The 21363-nt window shown below is 37.0% G+C and overlaps 2 protein-coding genes across 2 annotated transcripts; both read left to right on the top strand.

The window, feature by feature from the left end:
- Nucleotides 1-1537: 1537 nt before the first annotated feature.
- LOTGIDRAFT_235800 (hypothetical protein) lies at nt 1538-15057 on the top strand (the record flags this gene model as incomplete). Its single annotated transcript, XM_009065749.1, has 21 exons — nt 1538-1550; nt 1802-1875; nt 3223-3300; nt 4250-4439; nt 4740-4905; nt 5341-5385; nt 5708-5816; nt 6217-6312; nt 6610-6699; nt 7165-7290; nt 7775-7839; nt 8321-8411; nt 8898-9048; nt 9632-9698; nt 10207-10297; nt 10873-11025; nt 12056-12220; nt 12528-12592; nt 13412-13626; nt 13917-14022; nt 14675-15057. 21 exons carry the CDS (start codon nt 1538-1540, stop codon nt 14820-14822), a joined length of 2304 nt encoding a protein of 767 aa, XP_009063997.1. The 3' UTR covers nt 14823-15057.
- A 2518-nt stretch (nt 15058-17575) lies between these two features.
- On the top strand, nt 17576-18495 carry LOTGIDRAFT_167866 (hypothetical protein; the record flags this gene model as incomplete). Its single annotated transcript, XM_009065748.1, has 2 exons — nt 17576-17614; nt 17902-18495. 2 exons carry the CDS (start codon nt 17576-17578, stop codon nt 18493-18495), a joined length of 633 nt encoding a protein of 210 aa, XP_009063996.1.
- Nucleotides 18496-21363: the final 2868 nt, after the last annotated feature.

Below are 21363 nucleotides of genomic sequence, written 5' to 3'. Positions count from 1 at the left end.
AAGGACAGCGGGTAGAAGCGAATAGTTGCAAAGGAAAAGCCATTGGTGTATTCACAAGTGGAGGCGATTCTCAAGGTAATTTCTGCATTTGACATTTTGTATGCATGTTCTATTTTTAGACGTTCTATTAAACAGTTATGGTAATTTGATTAACCTGTGTCTCTCTTGTTGGCCATAACGAATTTCAAAGAGTTTGAAAAAAGTTGTCGACAATGATATGCTCCATTATTAAGTTAAATAGATTCAAAATGTGTAAACTTATGTCATTCTGGCTTAGGCTTTTTCTGGCTTAGGCTTTTTCTGACTTCAGCTTGGCTTAAGTGCCTTGTTGCCTTAGGCCTGGTTATAGACCGAAACATTAGTCTCTATTCCAGCCCTGCTAGCCATTTAGACAGATGTCAGCTGTTGTAGAGACAGAAAAAATAGGCCCTGTTAAATGGGATTATTGCGCATGTCCGCAGGTTTAAAACCTATTTAGATACCTTGCATCTGTAAAACCAAGATATATTTGGAAGATTGATATTTTTGTAGTTCAGTCATACCATCATTTTCTTCCTACACCATTTATGTCATGTCTCCGATTCCATTAAACTGATCTCACATTGGGTATTTGAAACCGAGTGCCAAAAGTTCGAAGGTCACCTAGTCACGTGACTGTGACTGTGATACTAACAAAACGAAAGTTACGGTGATGCCCAACACTAATTTATAATCATCTTAAAGATAATTCAATATTATGTTAGAGAAAACCCATCTCCAGAGGTGTGGAAAATCCCCAAGGAGAGGGTACTATACTCGCAAGCCTGTTCCCCAATCCTAATGACTAAATAAATATTGTTCATAAAAAAAAAAAAAATCCCCTTTTTAACAGGGTCTTTTTCTTCTGACTCTTCTCCAGCTGACATCTATCAAAATATCTATCAGAGGCTTCAATAGACTATCCTGGTTACTGGTAATGACTTTAACTTGCTGACTCGCAGGGACACATTCGTCATTGATAAAGCCCAAAAAGGCATAATTTATGGTACTGCCACTGGTTCCATGCAAAAAAAAAATGATCTAAGCTTAATTCAGCACCAAGTATCTACATTGTCCTCTGCTAGTAGAAGGAAAAGTCCTTAATGCCTTAGACAGCTACTTGATAAAATGTACACATCTGATAGTAATACATGTATTATATAACTTACTTCTTATGATTCTACCCCAGTCTTAATATATATTAATCTCAGACATCTATCTCTACTCCAGCCACTGATAGGGAGTCATGGTGGCTCAGTGAGTTAGACGCTTGTTCGCTAACCTGAAGGTTCAGGGTTCAATCCTGGCATAGGTCGAGATAATACCCTCAGGTTTCCCCCTGTCAGGTGAGGGGGTCTGGAAAAAGTGTTTAGTCGTTCAGATGGGACAATAAACCAAGGCCCTGTGTGCTACAGGCTGTGCACGTTAAAGATCCCTCGACAGTTGGAAATATAAAAAAGGGCAGGCTAGATTTCCCTCATTGTACACTGCATGGTGTTGACGGTCTTCATTAGCCCACATGGTGCAGAAAAGTAGGACGTAAAACTCCATTCATTTCATTTCCAGTCGCTGACAATCAATAGTTTTAATATCCCATCACCTTCGCATTACCATAAAACAGAGCCTAGTTTTTCTGTCTCTACACCAGTCGACAACTTTCAAAATCGCTTTCAGAGGTTGGAATAGAGACAGACATTAGTTGATAATGTTGCTTAAGGAACATGATATCTCCTTGGCAAATTTTCCATTTGATTTTTGATGTAAGATTAATATATCCTTTCAGGTATGAATTCAGCTGTTAGAGCTGTGGTCAGAATGGGAAAATATCTAGGCTGTAGTGTTTATTTCATTAAAGAGGTGAGATCATTCATTCATTCATTCTTTCCTGCTTTTGTTCATTCATCTATTCATTTGTTTGATCATTCATTCATTTGTTTGATCATTCATTCATTTATTCATTCATTTGTTTGATCATTCATTCATTTGTTTGATCATTCATTCACTCATCTATTCATTCATCTATTCATTCATTTGTTTGATCATTCATTCATTCATATATTCATTCATTCATCTATTCATTCATTCATTCATTCACTCATTCATCTATTCATTCATTCATTCCTGCTTCACTCATTATTCAGTTGTTTGATCAGTCAGTCATCTATTCATTCATCTATTCATTCATTCATCTGTTCAATTGATCACTCATTCATCCATTTCTGATTCATTCTTTCATTCATTTATTCCTGCTTTGTTCATTCAATCATTCAAACTGACATTTGTCCTGTGTTCCTTCATTCATTCATTCATTCATTCATTCATTCCTGCTTCATTCATTCGCTCTAGTTTAATGCCTATAAATAGTCATGCATTCAATGACATTGATAAAGTTTTTGATTTAAAAACATGCAAAATAATTCAGAATATGAAAAACACATCAATTTGATTGACATTGAATTGACATCAAGTTGAAATTTTGACAGGTGGGTAAGTTTAACAAACCAACAAACCTTTAGTGGGAAAATTTGAAAGTTGACAATGGAAACTCTTTAAAGCTCTGGCCGAGGCATCAGCATCTGATTTTTTGTAATTTTGAAGAGGATTTGAACCCATGCCACCTTAATTCTGAGCTCTTCCATTTTTTTGAAGGGTGTATACTTTTTTCAATATATAAAACGCTAGAGCTCAATTTATAAAATGAAAATTTGACATGAGGTTCTCCTACAATTTATTAGATAAGGACTATTATTGAAGTAGTGCTTTTCATGACTACATTTTCCTCATTGCTTACTGCATGGCTTCTTGTAATGCACTGGCACACTCATTCTGCATGTAACCTTGAATAAGTCATCTTTCCCCATTATCCAGTCGACTCAGCTGTAAATGGGTACTGATAATCTGGGAAAGACCAATGTCAAGAGGTTTGGTCAAGAACCAGCTGGTAGAAAGGATCCTCATTATTCCAGTCAACCCAGCTGTAAATGGGTACAGATAATCTGGGAAAGATCAATGCCAAGAGGTTTGGTCAAGGATCAGCTGGTAGAAAGGATCCTTATTTGTCACCCAGACGAAAACCCTAAATCAGTAAATGGTCAACCAAAAATGACATCAAGATCTCAACATTCTAACCGACTGAACTACAGTCTGTCCTCAAAACTGTACATTACCTGTGTTACCTATCTGTATATTTCTATATAATTTCAGGGCTATCAAGGAATGGTAGATGGAGGTAACAATATTCAACTGGCTCACTGGTCTAGTGTTTCCGGCATCATGCAATTGGTAGGTCATTTTTATACTCCGTAGGCATGATGGGATGGTATTTTGTCCCAATTCAATTATATTTCAAAGTTTTTGTTTCACTCGTTTTGGTTGGTGTTTCAACTTTGAAACAATTTTATATGACATCACTATAGCATAAGCGGCTAATGATCTCTAAAGTTGCAGGCACACGACTGGTCTTGGTCAGAGATATTTGTCGCTGACTCAAATCTTGAGTAAAATCTCGCGTGTGCTCATGCTTCAACAACAAGATTATCGTGTCACCGACAGGATTTATAATATTAAACAAGTTTGATAATTGTCTCTGATAGTTTTATCGTCTGCAAGACAGACCGTCATCATCCAATCAGATTCATTTTCCTTTCAATTGCATGATCCGCACGTGATTATCTACAAGGTTGAAATGACCAACTGGAGATTTTTTTCTCCTCGTGTGCCCGTATCAGTCGTTGAAACTCAAGACAAGACTCTAATTTGTGACAAAAATCTCTGTGTGCCCGCACCTTAAGAGCTTTTGCTATAGTTAAGTGGCTATTGTAGTCAAGGTATAACACGCAGTTCATAATAGCTTGACATTGTGAAGATACAAGAAAGGTGGCTATTGTAGTCAAGGTATAAGACGAAGTTCGTAATAGCTTGACATTATGAAGATACAAGAAATATGGCTATTTCAAGGTATAAGTATGAAGTTTGTAATAACTTGACATTGTGAAGATACAAGAAAGGTGACTATTGTAGTCAAGGTATAAGTATGAAGTTAGTAATAGCTTGACATTGTGAAGAGACAAGAAAGGTGGCCATTGTAGTCAAGGTATAAGTATGAAGTTCGTAATAGCTTGACATTGTGAAGACACAAGAAAAGTGCTATTGCAGTCAAGGTATATGAAGTTCGTAATAACTTAAAATTGTGAAGATTCAGAGAGCATTATGAAAATTGTGTATTTTTTAGGGAGGTACGGTAATTGGTAGTGCTAGATGTAAAGATTTTCGAGAAAGAGAGGGTCGTGTTAAAGCAGCCCATAATCTTATTAAAAATAACATCACTAACCTGGTGGTAATTGGTGGAGATGGTAGTTTAACTGGTGCTAACCTGTTCCGACAGGAATGGTCCAGTTTATTAGAGGAACTTCATTCTAGAGGTAGGTAGACTTCCAAAAGCACAAGCCTTGGCATTAAGTCATATATTTTTGAGGATTTGATCCCATGGCACTACTGAATGCAACTTTTTGCTTAATAGTGGATTGATTGTGGTCCGAAGACTTCCAAAAGCACAAGCCCTGGAATTAAGTCATATATTTTTGAGGATTTGAATTCATGGCAACATTTTGCATGATAGTGGATTGATTGTGGTACGAAGACTTCCAAAAGCACAAGCCCTGGCATTCTAAATCTACAATCTACAAATTTCCATTTAATTTGTGTCTTTTGGTCATTTCCAGGAATGATCTCAATGGAAGAAAGAATCGGATGTCAGGATCTGAATATCGCAGGATTAGTTGGTTCCATTGACAATGATTTCTGTGGAACTGACATGACTATTGGTACCGACTCGGCATTGCATCGTATCATAGAATCCGTTGACGCCATTACAACTACTGCTTCAAGGTAAGACAAATGCATGTTTTGGATATAGAATCTTCATCAGGTTGTTTCGGGTGCGGGTACATGAACAATCTTGGTCATTGATTTTTGTCGCCGCCTCAAATTTTTAGTAAAATCTCACATGTGCCCGAGCTTCCACGACAAGTTTATCACATTGCCGACTGGAAATCCCCATAAAACAGTGCCTAGTTTTTCTGACTCTACTCTAGCCAATAACTGTCAGTTTATCTGTCAGAAGCTAGAATAGAGGCAGATGTTTAGGACTACACAGACACATGTTTCAGATATACAATCCTCATCAGGAATATGATGGACAAAAAGCTACCATTGGATAAATGCAACCCTTTCAATATTTACAACTGTAGGCTATGATTTTAGATTCCAATATCTGCACTCGTTGATCAGGAGAGAAATATAATTTTTCTAATCTCCTTTCAGTCATCAGAGAGCTTTTGTTTTAGAAGTTATGGGTAGACATTGTGGGTAAGTATAAATAGGTAGCTAGTTTAGTTGCCTCATTGCCCACTTCATACTAGGATCTCTCTCCAAGAACACAAACAGGTTTATTTCCCAAAATCCAAAACATTTTCTTTATCCTTTAGGCATTATCCTCATTGCCCACTGCATACCAAAGCTGCTCTCCATTAACACAAACAGGTTTTTTTTCCAAAATCCAAAACATTTTCTTCATCCTTTAGGTATCTAGTTTAGTTGCCTCATTGCCCACTGCATCCCAAAGCTGATCTCCATTAGTCCAATCAGATACAGAAAAGTAGGATGTAAAATTCCATGCTCTCTCATCTAGGTATTTGGCTCTGGTAGCTTCGTTGGCATGTGAGGCTGATTGGGTTTTTATTCCGGAATGGCCGCCAGAGGCTGGATGGCAGGAAACACTTTGTAAAAAACTCAACACGGTAAGAGGCCGCTTGCCACTCTAATCTACAGAACCTTTTTAAAAACAACATGCTTTCCTAGGTTTTGCATAAATTTATGTCTTGGTTATTCAAACAGATCAATTTAAGCTACGCATAACATTTTTCATAATGAAAATTTGGCATACAGTTCTTCTGCGTTTCAGTAATAACATACCAATGAATGTAACAATTAAGCTTTCACTTTGTTAACATTCTCCCATCAATGTTCGGAATGTTGTACAAATATACTATCGTGTTTATGTGATTGAATTGTAAATGAACCAGTCATCAGATACCTCATTCTGAAAAGTAATACAGGTAGCTATCCATCATAGACTGGAATGAAATGTTTTTAAGAGACTATAGTATACTTTTGTAATGTATTTTGGTGAATTTTTAGGAAAGAGGTTTGGGTCAAAGGTTAAATATAGTATTGGTTGCCGAGGGTGCCATAGATCGTGAAGGAAATGCCATTACAGCTAGCATGGTCAAAGACGTAAGTTCCTGCAAATTTCTTATAAGCACCAACAAGTTAACGATTTTTCATTTGATTTTGATAAACTTGGTAAGGACAGGTAGAGATGCATTGACAATTGACAAAATTTGCCCCATTGCACAGTGCATTAGTTTGCATTTTTCCATCTATGTACAGAAATGCAGGTCATGGAAAAAAAAACTTTTGAAACAAGTAAATTTGCTGTTTTCGCCATTTCATTGAGGGGTTGAATTCACGTCTGCTATTGACAGCCATTTGCAATTTTTTAAAAACTATTTTGTTGGGGTTTTTTTTCAGATTTTAACCGAGCAGAAAATAGATACAAGAATCACAGTGCTGGGTCACGTACAGAGAGGTGGTAGTCCATCTGCTTTTGACAGAGTTTTGGTAAGTATTGACCTTTGAACTCTTGAACTCTTGACCTCTGAACTCTTACATGTAGCAATCAGTACAGAAAATGAAATGAATGGAGTTTTACGTCCTACTTTTCTGCACCTTGTGGGTGACGCTATGCAGGGTGCAATGAGGGAAATTTTGCCAGGACAGCAGCACAAGCAATCAGTACAGAGAGGTCATTTAACCAATCATAAATCTCCATGTATGTACAGTCTGGATAATCAAAAAAATACTTTTGGACCTTTCTTGATCGGTCACTCATTGGAATTCTGCTGGTAATTCTCTTCTAATTTAGTTAATTATGAATTAATTATGGACATGTGAGACAAACTGGTATTTTTCCAAGTCATTAGAACACCTCTACTTTCTATTCATATAAGTATTAGCATTTTCATTTTCATAAATGAAAATAAGGGAACCCATCTTTAATGTAAGTAATATTATAACATTTTCTAGGGAGCCAGAATGGGAGCTGAAGCAGTCTTAGCTCTGATGGATGCCAATCCAGAAACGCCGGCATGTGTCGTTTCCTTGGAGGGAAACCAGACTGTTCGAGTTCCACTTATGAAATGTGTCGAGAGGGTACGTAAGGAATAACTCCTTCAATTTGATTGGTTAGAAAGTTAATTCAGGCTGTAGAAAACTTGTAAGATTACAAGTGATGCCAAAAATATCAAAAAATAACTTCTTTAGAACAGGACTGTGGTAAAAAATTAGTTAGATTAGGATTGAGATTACAAGATGCCGGGACACGAACTGTCCTGGTCGCTGAGTTTTGTCGCTGACTAGTCTTGTCAAGAGTTTCACACGAGGAGACAAAAATCATCAGTCGGTCGTTTTCCACTATGTCGTTAATCTGGTATGGATCATGGAATTGAAAGGAAAATTTTACTGGAGTCTGCGACAAAATACGGCCACCATGACTATTCGTGTTATTGCATATATCAGGAAAATAATATCATAAGAACACTTGTTAGATTACAGTGAAGATAAAAATTATCAAAAAAAAAGAAACAAAATTATTTTCTAATTTAAAAGCAACTTGACCGTTTTATTTGCATTGCAGACGCAAGCCGTGCAGCATGCCATGAACGAAGGGAATTTTGAAGAGGCTGTTAGACTCAGAGGAAAGTAAGTCAAATTTTTTTTTTTTTGATGTAAAAACAAACTTGGCATCCTGAATGAATAATTATTGAATAAAAAAATAAGCAAAAAATGTGAAATTATGGTCCATGGACATGTGAGACAAACTGGTACTTTACCAAGTCATTAGAACACCTCTACTTTCTATTCATATAAGTATTAGCATTTTCTTTTTCATAAATAAAAAAAAGGGAACCCATCTTTAACTTAAAAAATCCAGCCGATAATTTTTTAATGCCAAAAATATTTATAAAGTCTATGTAAGATTACGTAAACTTTGAAAGTTCGTTATGTTTTTTGAAAGCTGTTAGAAAACTACTGTTCGGATTTGAGTAAAATAAACGCCTAATTGTAGAGAAATATATCTCCTACGTATTCTAAAGATTTCAACTAATAATATTGAGCCATTATAACCCTAATTTTGATACAGAAAATAAAGAATTTTCATTTGCTTTCTCTCCCCTGACAGGAGTTTCCAGAATAATTTAAGTGTTTATCGTCTGCTCAGTAAATTGCGACCCCCGTCCTCTGCCTGTAATGTAGAGGGCACTAGTTGTAAGGTGAGATAACTCTATTTTTGTTTCTATCCTGCCACTGAACTTTTCCTTCCCACTTTTTGTCATCGAGACGACTTAATGAAAAGGGGTTGGTTGCTAACGGTTACGTTTTTGATGCTTCATTCTCGAAAACTAAACTGATAATGATTTTAGTATTCCAGTCGTCTGATTGGTCAATCACTTACATTAATTTAAATTGAGTTTTATTATCCAATCAGATTACTGCATTTTTTCAAAATCTTGATTTTATCTTATCAAGTTTCCGAGAATTAGGCCCCTGGCCTCACTTTCGACTGAACCTATAAGTAAAAAAAATCAGGCCAGTCTGGCTACAGGCCTGCAAACACAAAAAAAATTTTGCAAAGTTTTCATTTTCTAATTTGGTAGCTTAACTATAGGCCTTGAGTTTGTCAGACGATGGCCATCTTGATTGGCCCAAACACTTACAGAAAGTAGGGTGTAAAGCTCTATTTCGTTTGATAATTTCAGACAGCACGTAATGTAGCTGTGATGAATATTGGTGCTCCAGCCTGTGGTATGAACGCAGCCATTCGTGCATTTGTTCGTTTGACTTTAACCAAAGGCTTCAGAGTTTTGGGTATTCAGGACAGTTTTGATGGTTTATTAAAAGGCAGGGTAGGTTTCGTTTTTTTTTCAACTCTGTTTTACCTGTCAGTGATGCAAATTGGAAGGAATGATATGGAAAAAGCTGTTCGGATTGGGCTAGAAATCGATGCCCCATATGTAGCAGGTTTTGGGCATTTAGGGTTGTGAATTCTTAGTCAAGTCCTCTCTCAGCTTTCTCTCAGCCCTCTCTCAGCCTTCTCTTAGCCCTCTCTCAGCCCTCTCCAAGCCTTCTCTCAGCCCTCTCTTAGCCCTCTCACAGCCATCTCTAAGCCCTCTCTCAGCCCTCTCAGCCCTCTCTCAGCCATCTCTCAGCCCTCTCTAAGCCCTCTCTAAGCCTTCTCTAAGCCCTCTCTCAGCCCTCTCTCAGCCTTCTCTAAGCCCTCTCTCAGCCCTCTCTAAGCCCTCTCTCATCCCTCTCTCAGCGCTCTCTTAAATAAAAAATTGCCCCATTGCCCACTTTTGGTAGATTACGTAGCAATTCTTTAGTTGACATTTTATGACATTCAAAGATTATAGTTTATTTTTATCTAATTGTACGCAAACTCAAAGTATGATTTCATTTCAAAAAGTATCCCTTGATTGTCTTTTACAGGTAGCGCCAATGTCTTGGACTGAGGTTCATGGTTGGGCAGGAAAAGGAGGTTCTTATCTTGGCACCAGAAAGTAAGTTAACTTATCTGCCTGATGACTCTTTCATAGTCTCTGACACTGTTTTGACGAATGTCACTGATGTAGGGCCAGAAAAACTTATTGCCTTTACCTAGCCTCGGATTTTGGGACCGAAATTTGCCTAACCAGGTGCAGAAAAGTATGATTGAGATAATAAATATTCATGAAGTCACATGATTTCCACGTCAACCAATCAACACACTTCATTTTTATGTTTTGTTTTGTAAATTTGAACACATACAAAACTAGTGAATATTATATGAATAAGGGCAACCCCTTTCGTATGAAAAAGATCATTTTGATTGGTTGAAACTTATTGTCTCATGTGAAGCTATTTGGATAAGGTGAACCATAGTTCCATTTATTTAGTGATTGTACAGGGATTCTGATGTATAATTATTACACCAGATTTGAAATTTTATGTCCATTCTAAGTGGTAGTGTTCCTTTAACAACAATGTCTAGCTAGAAACTTGCTGAATCTTTCCAAAATTTTATTGTAGACAATTAGCTGAAGAAGCTGGGTTGGGAAAAATCGCGCACAAACTTCAAGAACATAAAATAGAAGGCTTGTGTATTATTGGTGGATTTGAGGTGAGTTTTGGACATGTAACCTTAGTCTTCAATTTATTATTAGAAATTTGTAATTTTAAACTCTCTGTAGGGAATGCCATATTGATATTCCAAATAAATTTTTTTAGCTATGTGGACTCTCTGAAAAGGATACCAAGTTGACAAACCTAATGACACAATAAGCATTTTTTGCGACGTGAACTCTCTGAAAACGATGTCAAGAGAATAAATTTGCAATGCGAACTCACTGAAGGATTGTAGATAGACCAAGAAAACATTATTAGCTATGTGAACTCTCTGAAGGGAATGCTAGGTTGGCAAACTTTAATACCGTACCAAATAAACACTTTTAGCTATGTGAACTCTCTGAAAATGATGTCAAGAGAATGAATTAGCAATGTGAACTCTCTGAAGAGATTGTCATGTAAAGATTGTTGAGTTTTTTTGAAAGAAACATCATTAGAACATGACTGCAGTAGAAAACATGTTAGATTACAATGGAGTGAAAAATATCGGAAAAAAAATATAATCAAGATTGGCAAAATGGATGCCAGGTTAAAATGGATGCCATATAAATACCATAATTCTATTTTCAGGCGTTCCACAGTTGTCTACAGATAGCTCAAGCTCGAGATAGGTACCCAGCATTCTGTATACCTATAACAGTTGTACCTTGTACTATTAGTAATAATATCCCTGGTTCGGACTTCTCCTTAGGGGCTGATACGGCCCTCAATGAAATTACTGATGTAAGTCGTCAAATTTACTACCATTTTGATTTTTATACGCCCACATGAAACGTGGACAGATTTTGCTGTCTCCCCAGTCTGTCTGATTGTGTGCAATTGGTTTTTGTCTGAATTTTTATGTGTAGGTTTATATTCACAAGATCTAGGACCAGTTCGAATTTGGGTATGATTCGACAAATATTGACAGAGTTACAACCCTTGATATTCTAAATATATATTGAAAATGGCTTGTGAATGCAATAGAGCAACAGTTTTTGATAACAATTTAGGAATTGGGTTATATTCACAAGATCTTGGACCAGTTTGAATTTGGGTATGATTCAACAAATATTGACAGAGTTACATCCCTTGATATTCTAAATATACATTAAAAATGGCTTGTGAATGCAATAGAGCAACAGTTTTTGACAACAATTTATGAAATTGTGTTATATTGAAAAGATCTAGGACCAGTTCGAATTTGGGCATGATTTGACAAATATTGACAGAGTTACATCCCTTGATATTCTAAATATATATTGAAAGTGGCTTGTGACCCAATTCCAGCACAGCGGTATTAGCCTGCTCTTTTTTCGATTCTGACTGTCGATGGATCTTTAACGTACACAGCCTGCTTCAATCTCATTTATGAAATGAAATGAATGGAGTTTTACGTCCTACTTTTCTACATCATGTGGGCTAATGAAGACGGGCAACGCCATGCAGGGTGCAATAAGGGAAATTTTGCCAGGACAGCGGCATTAGCCTATCCTTTTTAGATTTCCAACTGTCGAGGGATCTTTAACGTGCAGCCTGTAGCACACAGGGTCTTGGTTTATTACGACTAGACACTTTTTCCATGCCAGCCTCTCTTACCTTCATCACTGACAGGGGGAAACCGGGTTGGAAAACCCAAACATATAATCTCAAGCTATGCCTCGACAGTCAGTTTGTCTAACCCAGCCAGTCCCTTCGACCTGCATCACTGACAGGTGGGAAACTGGGTTGAAAAATCCAAACGTTATGTTATTTAGAAGTTTTTTCCTTTAAGATTTGTGATAGAATTAAACAATCTGCCACTGGAACCAAACGTCGGGTCTTCATAGTGGAGACAATGGGAGGATTCTGTGGTTACCTAGCAACACTAGCTGGTCTGGCTGGAGGAGCAGACGCAGCCTATATATATGAAGAAAAACATGGCATCTTAGACTTAAAGGTATGTTCTCTTGAATGCAATTGATAACTTAAAGGGACCGGTAGGCCATTTTTTGACCAATCATACTTTAGTCTCAGAAACAGGAATTTTTTAGCTTAGCCAATCAGTAATAGTGTTCACAGCTCACTGTCGAAATTTGAGTCTTCAAATCCATGTGTGTCCAGAATTATGTGTATCAGGGACACTGATAGCATCAATTTACACCATTCCAATTTTCAATCTGACGTCTGTGGTTCTGAAATTCTACAAATTACAATCTTTGATATGTAGAACAGTAGGGTGTAAAACTCCCCTTGTTTCATTGCAGACGGACGTGTTCCATATGAAAGACAAGATTACAAACGCTGGTGTCCAGAGAGGCCTCATTCTTCAGTAAGTTGGTTATTTTATATAGCTATAACATTATGCTCGAATCTATGCTGCATCCTATTCCGTAGCCAGCTTAGGAGCTTAGCTGCTTAACAAGAGGTCTAAGGTTTCGATCTTGGCATAGGTTGAAATGATGCTTTCAGATTTTTCAACCTGGTTTCCCCCTGTCAGTGATGCAGGTAAGAGGGGCTGACATGGAAAAAAGCGTTTAGTCATTCAGATGGGACAATAAACCGAGGCCCTGTGTGCTACAGTCTGTGCATGTTAAAGATCCCTCGACAGTTGGAATCGAAAAAAAGCAGGCTAATTTTCCCTCATTACACACTTCATGGTGTCTTCCAAGGCCATGTGTGTTAGACTTAGAGGCTTATGCTGCTGTCCTGACAAAACTTCCCTCATTGCACACTGCATGGTGTTTGTCTGAGGCCCTGTGTGCTACAGGTTGTGCACATTAAAGATCCCTCTATAGGCTTAAGGTGCTGTCATGGTCAAATTTCCCTCATTGCACATTGCATGGTGTCTTTCCAAGCTACAGACTGTGCGCAAAAGATCCCTCTATAGGCTAAGGTTACTGTCATGGTCAAATTTCCCTGATAGCACACTGCATGGTGTCTTTCCAAGCTACAGACTGTACGTAAAAGATCCCTCTATAGGCTAAGGTTGCTGTCATGGCCAAATCTTCCTTCATTGTACACAGCATGGTGTCTTTCCAAGCTACAGACTGTAAGTAAAAGATCCCTCTACAGGCTTATGTCGATGGCCTGACAAAATTTCCCTGATAGCACACTGCATGGTTTCCTTTTTATGCTTCTTTTTTTGCAGAAATGAATGTGCCAATGAGAACTACACATCTGATTTTATTTATCGTTTGTTTTCCGAGGAAGGCAAGGGCGTTTTTACCTGTCGTCTGAATGTTTTGGGTCACATGCAACAGGGAGGAGTTCCCACCCCTTACGACAGAAACTACGGAACCAAAATGGCTGCCAAGGCTGTGAACTGGCTTATCGATCAAATTGAAGCTAACACCAAAGAAGACGGTAACTTCAGATTTTTTATTTTAACGGATTCAAGATTTCGTTCCGCTTAGGCAGGGGTTTTCAACATGGGGATAATTTTGGAATTTTTTGGGGGTAATGTGGCGCTTTGTAGTCTAGCATAAAATTTTGGGACAACTTATTATTTCAATAACAAATGTTGAATTAAGCGTGCAAATTAAGAGATGAGAATTTAGAATTAAGAATTAAGAAATTTGAATAAAAAGCCATTCAGCCTTCCATAGAAACCCATCTTTAAAAACTAATTTTTGAATTGTCTTATTTTTTTTCAGGTCGTGTGTTTACTGATAATCCAGGTACGGCTACTCTTCTTGGAATGGCCAAACGATTCTTATTATTCACATCTGTACAGTCATTGGCCATTGCCACTGATTTCAAGTAAGTTTTCAATTGATTCCTCCTGTCAGGTGAGCATGGTGGAAAGCCATGGTGGCTCAATGAGTTAGACGCTTGCTCGCTAACCTGAAGGTCCAGGGTTCAATCCTGGCATAGGTCTTTATAATACCTTCAGACTTTTCCCTGTCAGTGATGCAGGTCATTCTCCTGACAATTCTTCATAAGAATTTAGGGAGCCGCGGTGGCTCAGTGTGTTAGATGTTTGATTGTTAACCTGAAGGTCCAGGGTTCAATCCTGACATAGGTTAAGATAATAGCTTCAGATTTTTCAACCAGGTTTCCCCCTGTCAGTGATGCAGGTAAGAGGGGCTGACATGGAAAAAGTGTCTAGTCGTTCGGATGGGACAATAAACCCATGCCCATAAAAGATCCCTTGACAGTTGGAAAAGCAAAAACAGATTAGGCTTATGCTGTCTGCTATCTAGGCAAAATTTCCCTCATTGCACACTACATGGTGTGGCCTGAAATCAGTAGCCCTTACTGGTGCAGAAAAGTTGGACGTAAAACTCCATTTTGATTCATTCGTAAGCATGGCTCTTCACAAATTGTGAAGGACGTGTTCACATTTGAGAAAATTTCAGCACGTGTAAGTTTAATCATTGCCCTTGTAATTAATATTATCTTAATTTTTCAGTAAGAGAATTCCCGTAGATCAATGGTGGTTGAAACTCCGCCCACTTTTAAGAATCATGGCACGCCATACTGTATCAAATATTCAAATGGAGGCTGAAGAAACAACACTTGAAGATATTGAAGAGCATCACGATAAATACGTTGGTTGATTTTACACGCTACCAAAGAAATACATTGACTGATTTTACACGCTACCAACAGGGTGATCGTTGTTATGGAAACAGTTTTTCGTTTCTTCCCATTTTTCTGTTGTGTTTGGTTTAACTTGTGATATTAACATATTAATATGTAAACAAACATTTATAGCATTGAAATCCACGTCCTGATTTTACACGTTCTGCAAATAGGGTTGCATTCTCGTGTTAGTGATTTTTTCCCCAAAAAATAGATTTTGGGGGGAGGGGAACTACTTAAATTAACCCTTTGAATTTAAAATCATGTTTGAAAAATTAATTTCCAAAAAAAATATTTTCATTCCGAATTGACAAAAAATCGTGAAACACAAAGTTTGGGTTGGATTTTGAATTTCATCCCCAAACTTGTTCCTTTGAATTTAAAATCATGTTTACAAACTTGAAATTTTTTTTAGGAAATTTTACTTCGATAAAAGTTCCAGGCCAAATTAACACTTTGAGTTTAACAATCGTGTTGCAAAATGGATAGGTTTTAATTTGAGAAAAATTTGTCTTGGATATGTTCTCTGTTATCACCAATAGATAAAAGAACATCCGCAGAGCATATACTGCTTAATATACTACAACAGGGTAAAACAAATCTGAATGTCACTTTCCGACTGAGATGTTCAACTCTGCGTGCATTTGAGAGAGTACACATAGTATTATGCAGACCTTTTGTGGCATGAAGTCAAACTAAGCCACATACCTTTCTGCATAATACTTCAGTCACTATGTTTAAAAAAATTGTAGACAAACCTGAAGTAGAATGTTTATTCTAATAAATTTTGCCGGTAGCTAAAAAGAAGTTTTGTGGATGGATTTAAAAAATTCGAAGACCGCATCCTTTTTAGAGTCAAACAAATCCACGGGACTTTCCTTTGTAACTTCCTTCAGTTTAAGATGTAAATTGTAGACTAACCTTAAGTAGAATGTTCATTCTAATAAAAGCTACTAGTAGCTGAAAATATGTTTTGTGGTTGGATTTCAAAAATTCGAAGACGATATCCCTTTTACAGTCAAGCAAAGCCACAGAAATGTTTTTTGTAATTTCCTTCAGTTTTAGATGTAAATTGTAGACAAACCTTAAGTAGAATGTTCATTTAAATAATAGGTACAGGTAGCTCTGAAAATAAGTTTTGTGGTTGGATTTCAAAAATTCGAAGACCGCATCCCTTTTAGGGATATCCTTAGTCTGATTCTTAGTTATAGATAGATAGTAGTTCTTTGTATTTTTTTTATTCCCAAACATTTCCTTTATTTTGCCGTGTCAAGGGTATTCGAGTTTTCTTCATCTTATCCCTTGATACAATCAGCTAATATGTTTATCTCTACCATGAGATGTGCTTCAATCCAAAGAACCATTGAACAAGAATATCAGAACTCTATGAATGGCACGGCTGGATATAGTGCGCAAGTCAACTTGACACCCCTCAAATTTCTATTGCACTCTTCTGCACATGCATATTTCAATCAATATGTTACTGTATCTGCACAATTGGAAGAGCTCATTTATAAATTTAGGGGTGTTTTGTTGTTGCCTTATAAATTATATCCAACTTTGGTCATTGTCACTACTTACAATCTTTCTTGCCAGTGAAATCAAGAGACCCAGAAAGTTGAATTAAATACTTTACATTTTCTTACATTATAAACTTTGTTTTTGTTTTGAACAAATTGTTTTTCTGTAAAGGAAAGTTTTTGTTTTGTTTTTGTACAATAAACATGTTCCTAGTCTAAAGATATTTTTGTAATCATTTCTCCCCACTTTACCCTACTTGACTAGTTCTCTAAGATGTGTTTTCAGTGTGTTATTAGTCTCCACTTTTCCCTAGACATGCCATATATGGGTCCCTTTTCATAATAGACAAATTATACCCACCCTCCCCTAGTCTTCATGTTAATTAAAGGTTTTACTGCTTCAAATTATCCCCACTCTCCCCTACCATCATTTGTAGTAAGTGAACTAACATGGGGCCCCTATTTAAGCTACATAAATGCCGAATCTCCCCAAATCATCTCTAATTAATTCAAGTTGTACTGCTTCATTGCAGACGATTGATCCCCGCTCTCCCCTACTACCATACTACCATTTGTTGTAAGAAAACGAAACTATGTCCATTTCCCCCATTCTCCCCTAGTGAATAAACTTATGTCCCTATTCAAGCCAGATAATTTCTCCCCACTCTCCCCTACTTCAATCATTACCAAACTGACCTAATTTGCTCTGAGTATCATTCATTTGAATAATCCCTAATCCCTTCGAGAGTAAAGAGTGATCCTTAATCCGGATTCAATCCATTTGGGCTTTGTTTCTGATAGGTCTTTTCACGAGGGCCGGATCTCGGGCTATATGAGATGTCCAAGAGGCTTCAGTAAGGGCATAGATACTGAGTCAAACGTTTAGTGTCATCTGCCTCAATTTTGGAAGATTGAAAAAACCTCTGCCGCACACCTACTTCTTTACCATAGTTTGCGAATTGAAAAACGGCGGCGAGATCCAGATCAGAAACATATTGCCGCACCCAACGCACACGACTTTCGTACAGTTAGTGTATAAGATATCAGACGGACATCTTCTGCACACCTATTCAACGCACACTACTATACCGCAGACTGCAAATTGAAAGACGGAGTATCACAGTGCTACCGCACACTTCCAGCAGTTTGCGAAATTAAAGGCAGCAATCACGAAAGCGCAGTTTGTTCCCCATTTTCAGAGCTCGACAATGAAGAATACAAATCTGAAACACTTCCAAGAATTTCAGGTAACATTCTTTCCCACGCCTGATGTCACTTTGCAACTGGGTTTGCCAGCTTTAAGTTCCCAGATCCATACTGGTGGTCTGAATCCTTTTTCCAGTTCCGGTTTACACGTGACCTTTTCGGAAGTTTCTATTTTTAGCCAAACTTGACAGACTTGTCAACGAAAATATTTTCTTTTCCATTTCTCATTAATTTTGTCAATATTTACATTTCAAAATGTGATAATTTGGGAAAAAACGTTGTCATTTCAACCTTCAGATAGTGTAATTTGTCGTCTGTTCATTTTTAGCTTGAAGAACTAGAATTGAAAGTGGTGGTAATGGCGAATGGAGAAAATGAAAACGAACGTCAACATTTGAGTATGTTTGTCAGAAGCCAGACGAAATATGGCACGACTTCTGGAAAATGTATCGGTGGCAATGTCCCGTTGGCTGAGAAAGCTACCAGACACATCCGACATAATGTCAGTCCAGAGGACACTCTGATGGGAATAGCTCTGAAATATCATGTCTCAGTGGAACAAATCAAAAGACTAAATCAGTTATGGACGAACGATAGTTTATTTTTACGTCAACATATTTTGGTCCCCCTGCTTCCAACCAACCAAGATATTGTGCCCAAAGAGCTCATAGTGGAAGTGTCAGACCGTTATAACTCCAGTAATGAGGAACAACCCAAAGAAACGTCACCACAACAAGTTGTGTCCACGGAAAGTGGAATGGATTTTTTAAACAAATATGATTTAGACATAGCGCAATTAAAATCCAATTTGCAAAAAATTGAGAAGGCAGCTGTGAGCAATGATAGACCATATGGAGCCTCAATGAGACAGAGTCTTGGCTCGCCGTACGACCTGCCAACAGATCCAGATACACAATGTTAGATTAACGGTACCGGTACGTGACTCAATTGAAACGAATAGCCTAGTGATATTACCTAATAATGGACTAAATGGACTGATCGGAAGTAAATAAAGTAAGTAAATGGAAATATGTACCCGCCCAACCAGAGGCATTAACCGGCCAACTGGATGCAAATACCCAGCTAGAAGTACATAAATAACCAGCCAACCAGTGGCAATAACCAGCCAATGAGAAATTTGTGATGATTATTTGAAACTTCCTTATGATATTATCTATTGACTAGTGCTCATCTCCTGCTACTAACAGATGTTTTGGATATAAAATCCTCATCAGGACAGCTGATGAATGTTAATTTTTCTAATGTTTGGTGATTTGTATACGAGCAAAGTAAGTCACTGAACAGTGGTGAAAAGCCAACTTGAGAATATTCTACAGTACGGTACCGGTACAGAAATTCTTTCCTAATTAACTAGTGATTATTTCATGCTGCCGACAGGTGTTTCGGATGCACAACCCTCATTAGGACAGGAAGTGATTGCTTAACTTATTGATGTTTGAGTGTTTGACTCATCTAATTGACTAGTGCTCATGTTTTGGATGCACACCCCTCATCAGGATAGAGTTTTGGAAATGGTGACTAACTTTGCTTTAAATAACCTAAAGATCTATGCGCGATTGAACTTAAACTGGGGTGAAATGTTATAAGGGATAAAGGTCATAAAACATACTAATCAATAGTGCTGATACATCTCGATATGCCACAGTAAGTCACTGAACGGGAACGAGGAATCGACAACGTGAATATTCTAAAGATTAAAGTCTTGTGACTCTTTCAATATACTAGATCTCATCTGAAATTGGGTATGGGCTCAATATTTTTGTAAGAATCTTCAAATCAACTATTCCCATACCCCAGTGCTTTAAACATGTAGGCTATCTTTGACTTGATATTTTGTCTAATGGCCATTTTTATGTGGAAATTTAAGTTTCTCTCTCTATGACTGAAAATAATCAATTTTTTCGTGTTTTTTTTTCCATTTTTCAAGATATTGACGGCATTTCAATTTAAACCTGAAAAAGCTCAAAAGTGATATTTTTGTAAAAATGAGCAAATTTTGTGGTTTTGAAGAAAAATTATGATAAAATATAACCTGTGATTTTGACTTCTAAAATATTTATGCACTTACAGTTAATACTTGGCTGGATTAAACAGATTGTAAAAAGGTATTCTAAATTTTTTATGTACATCAGGGACACTGATAGCATCAATTTACATCATTCTAATTTTCAATCAGATGTCTGTGGTTCCTGTAATTCCACGAAAACTAAGTGTTTGATGATGTCACTTATGGTGAACATTGATACTATCAGTGTCACAGTGATACACATCAAAATTTAGTAAACCAATCAATTTACACAATTCCAATTTTCAATCAGATGTCTGTGATTCCTGAAATTCAAGTGTAACGTCGAAGGGCATTATGTGATATAGCATATTTTGTGACATCATCAAACACTTAGTTTTAGTGGAATTGCAGGAACCACAGACGTCTGATTGAAAATTAGAATGATGTAAATTGATGATATCAGTGTCCCTGATACACATCAAAATTTAGAAACCAATCAATTTACACCATTCCAATTTTCAATCAGATGTCTGTGATTCCTGAAATTCCACTAAAACCAAGTGTAACGTCGAAGGGCCTTATTTGATATAGCATATTTTGTGACGTCATCAAACACTTAGTTTTAGTGGAATTGCAGGAACCACAGATGTCTGATTGAAAATTGGAATGGTGTAAATTGATGCTATCAGTGTCCCTGATACACATAACAAATTCTTAAAACCTCTTTACAATCCCTTTAAAAAACAGTTTGTAATAGCTTGATATAATGAAGATAGATGAATACTAGTACATGTATAATAATTTCTATTGTGTGTTGAAACAATGTTTTATTCATAGATGATACATATTAATATCAACGCCTCGTTTTTATTTAGTTGTAACTGAATATCATCATTATTAATATATTTTATATGTTAATTATCATGATATACCATCAAATATTTATCCAGATAAGATCTTTTACACACTTTTAACAAATAATGTTAATATTTGAAACAGATGTTTTTTTGTGAGGTTCTATAGCACTGGTTCTTTACATTTTTTGAAATTTGGTTACCCTAGATAATGATGGCTGTGGGTTCAGATCTCGATCAGCATGTGATAGTCAAATGATCTTGATTAAGTCATCTTCACTCATTATTCCAGTCAACCTAGCTGTAAATGGGTACAGATAATCCAGGAAAGATCAATGCCAAGAGGTTTGGTCAAGGACCAGCTGGTAGAAAGGATCCTCATTATTCCAGTCAACCCAACTGTAAATGGGTACAGATAATCCAGGATAGATCAAAGCCAAGAGGTTTGGTCAAGGACCAGCTGGTAGAAAGGATCCTCATTATTCCAGTCAACCCAGCTGTAAATGGGTACAGATAATCCGGGAAAGATCATTGCTAAGAGGTTTGGTCAAGGACCAGCTGGTAGAAAGGATCTTTAACTGTGAACCTAAGTTGTTATCCATGTAAAATAAAGTTGTTTCTTTCTTGAAAAAAAAACTGGGTGGTTTTTGAAAGACATTTATAGTTTTTCTTAAATTTCGGTTTTTTTCTCAAAATTTTGTCAAAAACCAGGAAATAACAAACGTAAGATTTTTGTGATATGTTAAAGGGATAGCTTCACCATCTGTTTGACCAATCATACCTTTGTCTCAGAAACAGGAATTTTTTAGCTAAGCCAATCAGTAATAGTGTTCACACCTTACCGTCAAAATGTTAGCCTCCAAATCCATGTGTGTCCTGAATTATCCGCGTTTGAAAGTTAAAATGA

This window comes from Lottia gigantea (assembly GCF_000327385.1).
Source record: "Lottia gigantea unplaced genomic scaffold LOTGIsca_70, whole genome shotgun sequence".
NCBI lineage: Eukaryota > Metazoa > Mollusca > Gastropoda > Lottiidae > Lottia > Lottia gigantea.
Note: the sequence above shows the minus strand (reverse complement) of the source record. Positions and strands in the feature narration are given on the sequence as shown.